The 13,556-nt window shown below is 41.0% G+C and overlaps 1 protein-coding gene across 4 annotated transcripts in view; it reads right to left on the minus strand.

Moving 5' to 3' along the window:
• The window catches only part of PRDM10 (PR/SET domain 10), a 104,634-nt gene that overhangs the window by 3,173 nt on the left and 87,905 nt on the right, over nucleotides 1–13,556 (minus strand). For all 4 annotated transcript variants that reach the window (XM_057490317.1, XM_036930264.2, XM_057490318.1 and 1 more), the window contains 8 exons: nucleotides 12,778–12,957; nucleotides 11,774–11,884; nucleotides 10,596–10,796; nucleotides 9,800–9,943; nucleotides 9,199–9,369; nucleotides 7,823–7,960; nucleotides 5,388–5,559; nucleotides 1,836–1,939 (listed from right to left, as the gene is read on the minus strand). In XM_057490317.1, coding sequence (XP_057346300.1) covers nucleotides 1,836–1,939; nucleotides 5,388–5,559; nucleotides 7,823–7,960; nucleotides 9,199–9,369; nucleotides 9,800–9,943; nucleotides 10,596–10,796; nucleotides 11,774–11,884; nucleotides 12,778–12,957 — 1,221 coding nt within the window. The remainder of the gene's footprint in view (nucleotides 1–1,835; nucleotides 1,940–5,387; nucleotides 5,560–7,822; nucleotides 7,961–9,198; nucleotides 9,370–9,799; nucleotides 9,944–10,595; nucleotides 10,797–11,773; nucleotides 11,885–12,777; nucleotides 12,958–13,556) is intronic.

Genomic DNA, 13,556 nt, shown 5'->3' on the forward strand with positions numbered 1-13,556 from the left:
CCAAATGATAGAGTGAAGAACTTCAGGTACAGAAATTTGCATTCAGATGGTAACCTACATGGCAAAGGAAACATGTGCTGTACTGCTCCTAAGAATTTAGAAATTAAATAAGATTGCTATCTGTCCATTATTAAGATTAATAAAAAATGGATTAAAGAAGAGATATTTAAAGTCTCCTTAAAGGGGAAGAATGGCCCCCAAGACAGGGAGTCAAGAGCAGTGGTTCCCAGACTTCAGAATTTCAAAGACCAGCAAAATTTAAAGTAATAATAAATGTTCCCAAATTTTACTTTACCAAAGTAAAATCATTTTTAAAATGCTACTGTCAAATGAGTTGAGTGACAACACTCAAAAGCATGGGAAGAACATTCTTAGAATAAAATCCCTTATAATGAATAAATTTAACTATGAAAACATACATTGTCTTTATCTTTCCTCATTTTAACTTCATAGAAACTTCATAGAACTGCAACTAGCTATTTTTGTATGTTAACATTTTTAAATAATGAACATGTCCATCTGAATGGAGATTGGTCCATTACATAGGCTAAGAAAAAAAAATATCACAGAGGAAAACTCAAGCAGTAGCCTTTCCAAGCCATGTCCAGAGAAAAGTCATGGCCAAATACCCATTTGATTATCTAGGGCTTTATGTTCTGAGTGTCCACTCATAAGCAACTGTGATTATGGTTTGGTTTCCCATGTTGGTGGTGCTCTACCTGGAAGGGGCTGGTTCCCAACCTAGTGTCTATGGACTTCTAGGTGGTCCATAAATGTGCTTCAAAGAATCAATGTACATTATATTTGTGTGTGTATATATTGTGGGAGGGGGAGGCAATATCCTTGGCTATAATCAGGTCCCCAAATGAGTCACTGGCCCAAAAAAAGTACAGTTAATAGGTCCCACAGGAAGCAAAATTTCACTGATCATGCCAACAAGACTATTCCATTTTACATTAGTTATTGTTTTCACTGACAATAGAGTTACTCTGGATTTAGATATCTCTCTTAAGTCTAGTTAATGGGAGTTTGCATGCTAAGAAATGGGTGAGCTCTCAGAATGCTTTAAGAAAAGAAATCAGGTTTTTTAGGCCACTAGATTACCCTGCTACTCTTTGAGGCCTTTTGGGAAACAGTTTTCCCATACGAACATCCCAATATCAATATCCCTAGCCACTTCAGAGTATTTTTCTTAATTTAAATTTACTTACTCTGTCTTCTACATAACATAACATAGAGACAAGCCAGAACAGACTAGTGAAGATAAAATCAGAGTAGTACATATACAATCAACATTGACCTGCCTAACCTAAATATAACAAGATGATTTATGGCAATGTTTTTCACCCTGGGGTGGATGAGTTGTTTAAAATAGTTTAGAAGAGCTCCATAATAGATTCACTATATTATGAATAGATTCATAATATTATATAAACTATACTCAGTTGAAGACCAGTTGTCATGAAAACTCATTTTCTTTCTAAGAAGCACATAAAAAGGTGATCAATTATGAATCTATATGCATGTGGATCTAGGAGGTTCATTATAGTGACTAATAGAATAGGTATTATTATGCATTTGCTACAGCCCAGCTTCCTATACAAGGCATTGAGGATACAGAGATAAAGACCAAGACTCAGCTTTCAAGGAATTCATCATTTACTGGGAAGGGATTGACAGTAAATTAATATTTAAACTGTGATAAGGATTATAATGTAACACCACAAAGTGTTACGGAAATACAAGGGAAGTACTTCTAACTCAGATATGGAAAGCTGGGGAGTAGAAGAGAGGGGAAGGGGAGAGTGGTGCATGTGATGGGCAGCATGGCTTACCGGAGCAACCGCCTTCACTTGGCCGGTGGTGACAGGTGCCGCCACAACACTGTCTGTAATCACGAACTGACCTGGGGGAAGCGTCATCATTTGAATCTCAGATGCTGAAACACAGGAGACATCCATAGTTCAGTGGTCTCAGATTTTAATAAAAGTGTTAGAAACAAATACCTAACCAGTGACCACATTCCCCACTGAGACATTTTCCATGGATTTGCTTGCTATGAGTCTCATCAGAATGAGATGGTGGTGAAAGCATCTCTGATAAGACTGTATGAGGTCAGTAGAGTTACCAAGTACTGGAAACAAGATTTCATCTGCTTCAAATGTGGCTTCTGAATATCCATAAAGACAAATATTCAACAATTTTTAAATCTTGAAATAGGTTAGAAAGATTTACCTGTTAGTTCAGTATTTTTATCTTTTACATTAAGATTTAAATTAGTGGCACAGTGTATCCACCATTACTAGTAACCACAACTTAATCTAACTTGAATTTTATTTCACCATCAGTGTTATAAAAGCAAATTAAAGACAAAGATCACCCTAGCACCCAGTTGATATTTTCTAAATAATATTTTCTACTAAAAGGAACCAAAGCTTCTTTGGAAAATGCCTGATTCTAGACCAGGGACAGAAAACACAGGATGAGCCTAGAAGATGGTGTCCTATTAGAATGCAAGATGCTAAGACAACAGGGTCTTGTGGAAAAGATGCAGGAGCCAATTTGAAGATGCTCCTATGAGCCAAAGACAGGATCATCTCAGCATCAATACAGATAACACTGCAATAGTTTGAAGCACATAAAATGTGCAGAAATTCAAGAGTACATAATAACAATACTAAGACACACACATAACCAGCACTAGTCACCTTGACTAATACTAGGAAACAACTCATTTTTAAAACTGGCAACTGAAGGAGATGAGCCAGGTATTTAAAGCATTTACCCTACCATTGCTATACATATTGTACCTCAGAGTGACCTGGTAGTTCAGGTAAGTTTCTTTCCTTTGCAGCAGTTTTCTAGTTAATAAGTGAACAAGGAATGATAGAATCAGAATGTAACAACTTTGCAATCCCCAGGGAAATAGTGGAGCAAAGGAAAAAGAGATACAACCAAATATCATGTGCCTCTTGATGGGAGTACACACCCCAGGTATGAAGTTCCTTAGGGGAAAAAACTGAACCTAAACCTGATCAGGCCTCTAGATCTAATTCCCAATTCCTAGGAAATCAAAGGGACAGAAGAAAGCATCTTAAATGATAATATAGAGATGCCAATAGCAAAATCCAGAATGTAGGAAATTCTATAGGACAAATGACCCAGTTTCTTCAACACATAAATTTCAACATAAAAGAGAGATCTGGGTGATGGTTATATGAGTGTGTCTCATGTCAAAATTCATCCAGCTATACACTGAGATTTGTGCATTTTGTTGTATGTACTTCAATAAATAATAAAATAAAATAAAAAATAGAAGGGAGAGAGGACACATATATTAAAAAGAACTCAAAAAACATAACCAATTGCAATATATGACCCTTATTTGGAGCCGAATTGAATAAATCAACTATTAAAAAAACATTTATGAGACAATCAGAATATGACCACTGATCAGATATTTGATGGCATTAAAAAATTACTGCCATTTTTATTTGATTCATTTGCAAAGTATAACAACAAAGCAAAACTGAAGGAACAAAACAGCAGCAGGCTCACAGACTCCCAAGAAGAGACTAGCAGTTACCAAAGGGAAGGGGTTCTGAAGAGGGAGTGTGGGGAGGGAGGGAGGAAAAAGGGAAAAGGGAATTAAGGGCATTATGATTAACACACATAATGTAGGGGGGTCACAGGGAAAGCAGTATAGCACAAAGAAGACAAGCAGTGACTCTATAGCATCTTACTACTCTGATGGACAGTGACTGCAATGGGGTGTTGGGGGGGACTTGATAATATGGGTGAATATAGTAGCCACAGCACTGCTCATGTGAAACCTACATAAGATTGTATATCAATGATACCTTAATAAAAATTACTGCCATTTTTTTAGGTGTGATAATAGTACTGGAGTAGTATTTTTAACAAAATATATTCCTTTGGTTTTAGAGATACATACTAAAATATTTATGGATGAAGTAACATTGATTGTCTTATAGTTGGAGGACTGGGAGAGAATGATGGGGGTGCGGGGGAACAGATGAGACAAGACTGGCCATGAGTTGATAACTGTTGAAGCTGGATAATGCGTACAACGGTGTTCATTATACTATTCTATTTTTGTATGTTTAAAACCTTTCCCTAATAAAACATTTTAATTCTAGAATCTTCTATTCAGGTTAGAATGCTAGCTCATACTATTACTGCCATGGCTGTCCACATCAACCCACGGGAATTAAACTTAGTAAAAATGTCAGTCTATTTACCAGGATTCTACTGGTATTTACCATGAGTAGGAGTATTTCCCTGACGAGCAACTCAACATGGCCCACGTTGTGACCACCAATATTTAAGAGACTAGACTGTAAACGTAACAAAATGGTATAATTTGAGCCTAATTCCATACCAAATCTACATAATACAAAGATCATCACAACAGAGCCAGACTCAAAAAAAGAAATCAGTAGTAGAAAAAAGATCAGCACTGGCCTTCTGAACGTCTCAGCCCCACTGCTCCTAGTTCCTGCTGGGGAGGTCTGTCTGCTCCCTCCATTCCTGTTCCTTCCACCTCTTCAGTCATAAAGTCTCATACCTTCCAGCTCACACCCAAGCCTGTTACCCCCACCAAAACTGTTACCTGCTCTGGCCTCTGGCCACCAGCCTTTTAAATGCTCATATAGCACTAACCTCAGGGTTTGAAAGAAACTACTCATATATCTCTCTCTACTAGATAATAATCTCTTTGAGCCAAAGACTATCTTACTAGGAGAGGCAGTAGAGGGGGTGGTTCTGAGTGTAAGCTCTGGAGCCAGATTGCCTAGGTTCCAATCCTCCATTTACTCGCTGTGTTTCCGGGGCCAGATACTCTGTCTCTAAACTGTCTTGTCTGTAAAATGCAAATAACAGTTGTACTTATCTCATAGGTTGCTGTGAATCCTGAATGTGACATACATCTGGTTTAGAATCATTCCTGGCCCAGTCAGATCTTCATGAAAGCTAGCTAACATTACTTTCATGTGGTGTTACTGATTTGAATGTCAGTGCCATCCTTTGTATACCCAGAATCTAGCCCAGTGACTGATATATAGGTATTCAATCAATATTGGTGGAAGAGATGAATCATTACCATCCACATATCCTACATTCATCTATTTTACCATTTAAAACACCTGCCTACTTCTTCCAGCAGTACTCCTGGTGTCTCTGAAACAGGTGGCTCTCAGATCACAATGCTGCCTTGAATTTTGTCATGAAACTCATTCGAGAACATGCACTTCAGAGTGTAGAAAATGGCTAATCATCCTTTAATCCAGAAAACCTATTACACAGCTGATGAAATTATGGCCCATGGCTGCAGACTCCCTATGACATTATGCCCGGCTCTTGCTTACAATAGCCACGGAAGGAATTCCAGGTGTTGGGCAGGTACGTGTGTTGGACAGAGGAACCCTGGGACTGCTGCTGGAGAGCCTGGCCCTGAGCAGAGGTGCTGCCCTGTATGTGCGAGGGGCTGAGCCCCTGCGGAGACTGCTGGGAGGAGGGACTCAGTGGCTGCCCAGATACCTGGAGAGAGAGGGAAAGCAAGGGTAGAAAATTATGGATTTCCAGTATGTTCAGACTCATGAATAACTGCAGAAGATTAATCAGGCTAACATGAATTATAATACTAAAGCATCACTGCTAAAATAATAATATTTTAAATAAGAATAGAATTCATGAACAGCGATCATAACTATGAAATCCTAGTTAGTGTTCAAAGGATTAAGTACAAGAGTATTCAAACACTAATTTCAATAGCTTGCTAGAAAGATAAATTAACAAAAGTACAATTATGTTCATTACATAAGGTCAAGAAAAATTGAGAGGCTGAATAACTTGCCTATGTCGCAAGGCTAATCTGTAACACAAACAGAGTCATCCCTTGGAAGCACAATGGATAAAAACAGGTGTACATGCCAACATCCAGCGGAGAGGCTTACTCCTGTCTACACCATCGGCTGCCATTCACACCCTCCATACTCCTGTTCAAACTACCTTCCCAACTTTTTTTCCAAATATCATTTCCTATAAACAGTTTTCTATAAATATACCACAATTTCCCACCTCTGTGTCTTTACTCATAACGCCTTCCCCAACTACCTTGTCAAAATCACACCCCTCCTTCAAGACTTAATTCAGACACCACTTCTTCTACAAAAATATCCCTGATCCCCTGTAAATATAATCCTTCCCTCTTTAAAACTCCCATACTTACCTCTATGGACACATTCTGCTTAGACCCAGGCAAGAGGAACCCCTACAGGGATCTTGGTCATCCTTAACCAGCTGTGCTCCTCCTCACATAAGGCCACAGGGACCCATTGTGCACCCCTTTTAGCCACACTTTGGGGCCCAGAGCCCTCCCACCTCCTGTGGAAAAGGCCCTACACCCACTTCCAGAACCTGCCCAAGTCTCTTCCCTGGGTCTGTCCTCCACAGGGTCTGGTCTTCTGGATGTGAGCTCCTCTAACGGTATTTAGGCACCTGGGACAGAGGGATGGCCAAATGGGAGCACTATTTGCAAGGGTGGAAGAAACTAAGACATGGGGGTCCAGATGTCCACGTGGTTAAACACAAGGCCCTGCGATGGAGCCTGGGTAAGAAGGAAAGGACAGCAGTCTTGGGGAAGGTTGTCCCTGTGCCACTACTTCCAACGAGGAACTTGGAGGGGTCCCTCCTAGCCCTCCAGGCTCTGGCTCCTTTGAGAAACTTAAAAGTGTGATGCAGGTGGGGGTGGGAAACTCTGGGCCCCTCTTAGATAGAGGCTGCCCATCTCAGAATGGGGGAAGTAATGGGAACCCTCTGGCTAGGAGGGGAGGGCCAATCAGGAGGCAGGCAACAGAGCCCCCCACCCCAAAGCCCCACAAGAAATAGGAAGGTGGAAAAAAATGCACGTTAACCTGTGGATTTCCACAGCAACTGAATGGGGCCTGGAGCCAGCACAGGTGGGAGCAATCCTTTCTCCCGCTTCACCCCGGCCTGGCAGCTGCCAGTGCCACCCTTGAGTTTGGCAAAAAAATGCAATTAATTTTGAATTGGCAATATCCATATTATTTAGTATCAATTGTTACTTTACATGTATTTTTCAATGTTGTCATTACAAAAGTATATGTGTCAAGTAGGAAGACAAACCATATTTTATTTAATGGTTTGTTAACTTGACTTGAAAACTTTAACTACTCAGACATAAGGCATGTAGGACTTCATTTATGCTCTTGTCCTAGAACCTGTGAATATCAGGGGTGGGCCTACATGTGTCCTTTATGGTTCAGATGCCTTCATTTCCTAACCTATTTACCTGTACGCATGTGTTATCACCCTACTAGACTCTAAGCTCCTTCAGGGTAGGACATTGAAAAGTTTCATGCAATGTAAGAATTTAATACATATTTTTTGGATGAATGGAGCTATTCTATCTCAAAAATAGACTCTATCACACAAACACAATAGTATCTCATAAAGTCACTTGCAAAATTATAGACATAGCTTAGCAATTGCATACTACCATATAACCCTTCAAAAGAGGAAGCAAAGGCTAAGGTTATCGCTAGGATATCAGATCACAGGGCTCCACCTGGACAGGGGAAGCTCATGCAGGTGTGACCACAATACCAATACAAAAATTGGAGGCACAGGTAAGACTCTTTAATTAAGGTCCAAAAATAATGGTATCATTTCAACAGTCAGGGAGACTAGGGCTAAACATAAGATTATATCTCTTCACTCTTATTAACTCCTCGGGGTCCCTAAGGTCCCATGAACTGCTGTGAATGTCTCTGAGACGCACCTGGGAAGCCGGGGCGGAGGCAGTGGGCTCAGTGACCTGGATGTGCTGCACCTGGATGGCGTGCTGGGTGTAGGTCTGAGGGTCGTGGAGCTGGCCGACATCCACCGTGGACTGCTGAGACTGATGGGGGGAAGTGGCCTGGAGTAGGCAGAAGCCAAGCACACATTGATTAAGGTAAAGGGAAATCCTTTCAGAGACAAAGTTTAGTTAAAACAATATCCCAACAGAAGAACAGGTGGATTTTCTGATCTAGTGCTTCTCTCCCAGAGAACCCATGCCTAAGCCAAGCTGATAAACAGTAGAGGAAAATCAGTTTTTAGAATTATGCTTATAAAGCATAAGACACTAATGCTGTTTAATTCTGGAAGAGAAGAAAGTAGAGGGAATACAGCCCCTAGTCACAAGCTGAATGAAAGCTCTCAGGAACCAAAAATCCTTTTCCCTTAAATTTCAGATATATTTAGTGACCTACCCTTTATTAGTTAAAAGAGATCAAAGAAGAGAATTTGTTTTTAGGTTGTCATTAGCCCACTAGAACTGTGCTTTCTAACCTTTTATGTATCAGACATCTTTGAAAATCTGGCTAAAGTACAGACCCTTTTTCCAGAATAATGTATATACACATCATATTTACAGGTAACTTCAGAGATTCATAGATTCCTCCAAAGCCTAAAATTAAGAACCCCCCTGTAAGAAACAAGATAAACAACAGTCAATGATGGGGGCAACTTCCAATTTCCTGCACTGGTATTTGTTTTAAATTTTCAGAGACCAACTTATTTCAAAGCAACAAGTTTGTTCATTTGTGCCTTGAGTATACTTCCTCAGCCTAGTTAACTGAAACAATAGTTCTGGGAGGATTCCTTCTTTGAGCTCCCTCATCAGTAAGAATGAGCTCCTAAGTATCTGCTAGAAGGAACTAAGTATCAGCACTGACAGATATTCAAAATTCTAAATCATTCTTCACAACCTCCTGCTGATACAAGCCATGTGATGCACAAGTAGGGACTTATCAAGTGGCTCCTCACCAAGCAGTCAACCTGTAGGTGCTCAAGGATCAGGTTTCAGAAGAGGCTCAGAAAGAATTCACACTAGGACTGACCTGAAATGCACAGGATGACAGTCCATGCTGGAGCCTAAAATCTTCAGTTTTCTAGCAACAGAAATCTCTTACCTGGCTAGGTCAGAGTCACTGATAGATTGGAGGGGGGAAGTTTTACAACTGCCTTAGACTCAGAACTTATACTGCAGAAGCACAATGCGAAGGGTCCAACTCCAGCTCTGAGAAGTGGGTGCTTCTGTTGACCCCAGCTGCCATATTGGCTAGTGGCCATATGGCATCATGAAGGCAAAGAGAAATAAATGCAGTACAGTACCGGAGCCACTTGTACCACTTGAAGCTGTATGTGCTGAGGTTGCTGAAGACCAGATGTGGACTGTGACACAGGAATATACTGGATTCTCTGGTAGTCCCCTTGTGGTGTGCGGTAATCTGTTGTTAAGGTCTGGGACAGTTCTGTCATGGCTTGGGTGAGCAGGTCCGTTGTCTAGAAAAAAAAAATGTTAGTTGGAACACTACTGCTTGTAGCTATTTCAGTGCCCTCATATGCTACAAAAATTTAGTTTGTCTCACTGATGGATCATGCAACTGCAAATTAGCCCTGAGCTCAAAGTTGTCAAGATGGTGGAAGATTACCTATACATCTATATCCATCTGTCTGTGTCAGGCCCACTGGGTTACCCTAGAGGTTCTGACAATCTTGCAGCAAACAAGCAGCAATGAAGATTTCTTGCTTCCCCTTATACAGAGAGCTTTGGAAAGCATCAACCAGGAGACCCAATTATAAGCCTAATGCCTTGTATAGAAAACCAAAGGATAAAGGGCTATGTTTGCAGACAATAAAATAACAAGATAGACATGACTTTGTCACGGAAAGCTATGGTGGGCACTGTGGGAGAGACCACGCATGCACTCACCACCACCGTCTCCCCAGTAGCACTGTCTGTAGTTAGAACCGCTGAAGTAGCGCTGATCACAGCTGTTGTCAGGGGTGTGTGTAAGGTGTTAGGGAGCTGAGCAAACTCTGGGTGCTTCTTTCGAATGTGTTGTACCATCTTGGTCTGAAAAATTATGGCAAAAAACAAGAATAACTACTACAATTAGTTATTTTCAATTCTATCTCAAATGCAAACCCTCCAAAGGTTCCTAAAGTCTTTGATGTTATGCCTTAAAATAAAACATCAAACAAACTAGAGCAACACTGACTCTGTGTCTCCCAGAAGCCGCACAATGCTATGAAAGAGAAAAAAGAAGAGGCTGAAAAGATGTGACCCCAAACTATCAGGCAAGGTCAGAACACCTCGCACATGGCCCAGTCCCACCAATCCCTAACAGCAATCAATCACAAGCCTCCCAGCAAAAATGACCCCCTTTTCAAGAACTATCTTTTCAGTTCCTACACAGCACTTCTGTAACCCTAAGCTCATAAAGTATGAGCATAGGAAATTCAAATGTGAGACCCCCATTAGGCCAAGGGAAAAGGAAGCCAATCTAGTGCTTGGGCTAGCGATGGCCCTAACCCTGGGGAAAGTCTGCCATATTCTCTGCCCGCTCCATGTTTACTGCCCCTGTCCCCAACAAACAGCTCTTGGCCAGATGAACTAGGAAAACGCCTCCGTCAGTCCCCCACCACCAGAGCAGATCGGGAAGCCATCTTCTCTTGCGAGATCCAGTGAACAGCCTTAGTCCAGGGGGTCAGAGCCTTTCCCATACCTTGCTGCTGTACTGTTTGGAGCAGTGAGGACAGCAGACGGGAGGGGTGGCTATTGTGCCTGTGAGCTGGGTGTGGGTGCTCAGCATGGGGTCTGGTTCCCCAGGGCCTGCAGGGCGGAGTTTCCGAATGCTGGGTGGGAGCTCAGCTCCAGGATGGTTCTTCAGAATATGAGCTTTTCGCTTGCTGGCACTTTTATAAACCTGCAATTTCAAATGCTGTATCATCAAAACGGTATACAGTTACACTTTCTTGCTTTAAAGCAAACTATCTAACAATTTCATTACCAGAAAATGAGAAAAGGCATTCAGGTAGCCCAAAATAAAATACAATAATAGATATACTAAAGGATAATAGGGATATAACATATACTAGAATAAGAATATAATATAGATAATGCTAGACATCTTCCTTGAATTGATATATCTAAAATACTAATAATAAATATCCTTCACCCTAAAGTTTAAAGGATGGATATACAATCACAGAAAGAGAATTGTTTCTAAGGCCAGTTCATTCATTCTCTAGCCTGTCCATGAACGCTTTCATATGATGTATGTAGTTGACTACGAGATGCGAAAGAACCCTTCAAAATAGAAAGTCTGATTAGCAACTAGTTCCTACAGTGGTGAATCTATGCTTTAAAAATGTTTCTTATTTTTAAGATGGTATGGCTACATTGTATAAGGAAACAATTCTACAAATGAAACAAAAAATATATATTCTGTTTCTGTTTCTGTCTTTCTTGTAACTGCCAGAAAATTAAGCACGCAATAGTACAAATAGAGTAATCCCTCACAAAACTTTTTCACATCCTCCTCAGTCTTCTAGAAATCCAAAACCTCCTGAATATTTTACAAGGAGGATGATAAACTCATTTTAGAGCTTAGGAATTTAAGATGAATTCATAGCGCTTGGTAATAAGCCTCTTCTTTTGTAACAAAAATCACAGAGAAGGAACAAACAAGAAAAACAAAGTCAACCAATTCTGAAGAAAAAAAATTGACTTAAAATGAGGCTGCACTTGTAGCCCCTTCTTGTCTGAATGGAAAACTACTGAGAGACAGGGAACCATCTGTTAAGAGTGACTGAAAGATCCCAGCATATATTTATACACGGCAGACAAAGTACTGTAAGCAGGGCTCCCAGAGGGCACCCTAGGGTGGACAGGCTCCTCTACCTTATCACAGTACTGACAGAAGTAATCCCGGTTGGGTTTTATGATGGGTAGAGTTAGCTCTGGCACCTCTTCTATCTTCATGTCTGGGTGCCTCTTTGATAAGTGATTTACCTAAGGGGAAAAAAAGCAAATGAGAAAAAGAATCCCTATTACAAACAGAAGCAAAATGCCTCTGATAGTGAACCCCAGAAGTTGGAATTTGCTCAAGCTGTGCCCCATAACAAAAAGGCACTGGGCCAGCCCCAGCATCACTGGGCCCATGTGACACCAGGTGTTAACAGTCACTGCTGACAGAAGTGAACGTAATTCGGCAAACTACTAAACGTGAACTGGGTCACTGTGGACACCATTCAGTCTTTGATAAGATTGCTGTTGGAAAAAGGAAAATTACTCTAGCATGAATTTCTTTAGTGAATTCTCCTGCTACAAACCTGTCTTTTATTATTTAGTGCTGCAGCCTCACTGCAGACATTAAGTGAGATACAAAGGTCCTGAATTTTAATGTTCTATGACTTTAGCTCCTGCCAGAAATGTATTTTGCAAAAACTGCAATAAGGTCAAAATGAAGTGAGAGCAGTGAATCAGTTATGCTGATGGTTCACCTAACCTGGGTGCACATACCCTGCTGTGATGGAAACTTTCCTTCTATTGCTGTTTCATATCTGGAAAAGAGAGGCATTTAAGGGAATAATTGGGGAGAAGGCAAAGACCCCACCGAAAGTATGCTCAGGAATGCAAGAGAAGAGGGAAATAAAATATGACAAGAGCAGAGGTTTCAGAGGCTAAAGTAAAAGAAAACTGGCAATGAAAGTGACAGAAAAAGCCTTTTAAGAGGTCACCAGGAAAGACCTGTGGCACAGAGGGCAGGGGCAGCTGGACAGAAGGAACACCAAACTAGGAACTGTTTGCCTCCGTTTTCTCCCCTAGCCATGGACAAAGCCCATCCCACAGATGAAGCAGGTGAGTTTGGAGCACGCTGGGAGTGGCAGCCGATTGGCACTGACCAGCATGCCTCGCCTCCGGAAGCCCATCATGCACAGACGGCACTTGAACGTGAAGCTGTCGTAGTCGGTGGAGGTGATACGAGGCTTGAACGTCTTGGATCGGCCAACACGGTCAGCTTTCTTGGCCTCCCTCTCAGGGTTATGCATCCTCTGCATATGCTCCCGTAGTTTGTCTTTCCGCTATTTAGAGAGAATTTTGGAAAAGGCAGGGGCATGGGGAGTAGGGGTAGAAATTTTTTAAATGAAGGGATTAAAAAGAAAATGAGTAAGTTAGCAGTAACCACAACAGACCAAGATGCATTCCATCAGCTGGGGTGCTGGAGCAGCCAGGGGCATGGCAGAGTGGAAACTATTCTGTTCACTGAGCCTTGGTTTAAAATGACCGTTCAGTTTGAAAGCTACACAATGATTTTTGATAATAAAAACTTTACATTTTATAGAGGATATCTAGGGATGATGGATTAAGTTTGGTTTTAGCAATATAAGACAAATTGATAATAAATGGTAGGTCATACTGGATTTACAAAACCATGAGTTTACTCAAATTCTCATACGTTTTAGCAAACATAATGTTATTCCTCTACATCCCAAATGAATTTAAGAATCACTCATCTTATGGATTTAGAAGTTCAAGTTAACAATTACACTGTCCACTATGGATGGAGCACGTCTTCTAGGTCACAGCTCTTAATCTGATGATTTAATCTAGTGGTACATATTGCTGTGAGTCCACAGAGAGAAAATTAAGCAGAGCCCATACTGAAAGAATACAAATTCCA

Source organism: Manis pentadactyla, chromosome 13, assembly GCF_030020395.1.
Source record: "Manis pentadactyla isolate mManPen7 chromosome 13, mManPen7.hap1, whole genome shotgun sequence".
NCBI lineage: Eukaryota > Metazoa > Chordata > Mammalia > Pholidota > Manidae > Manis > Manis pentadactyla.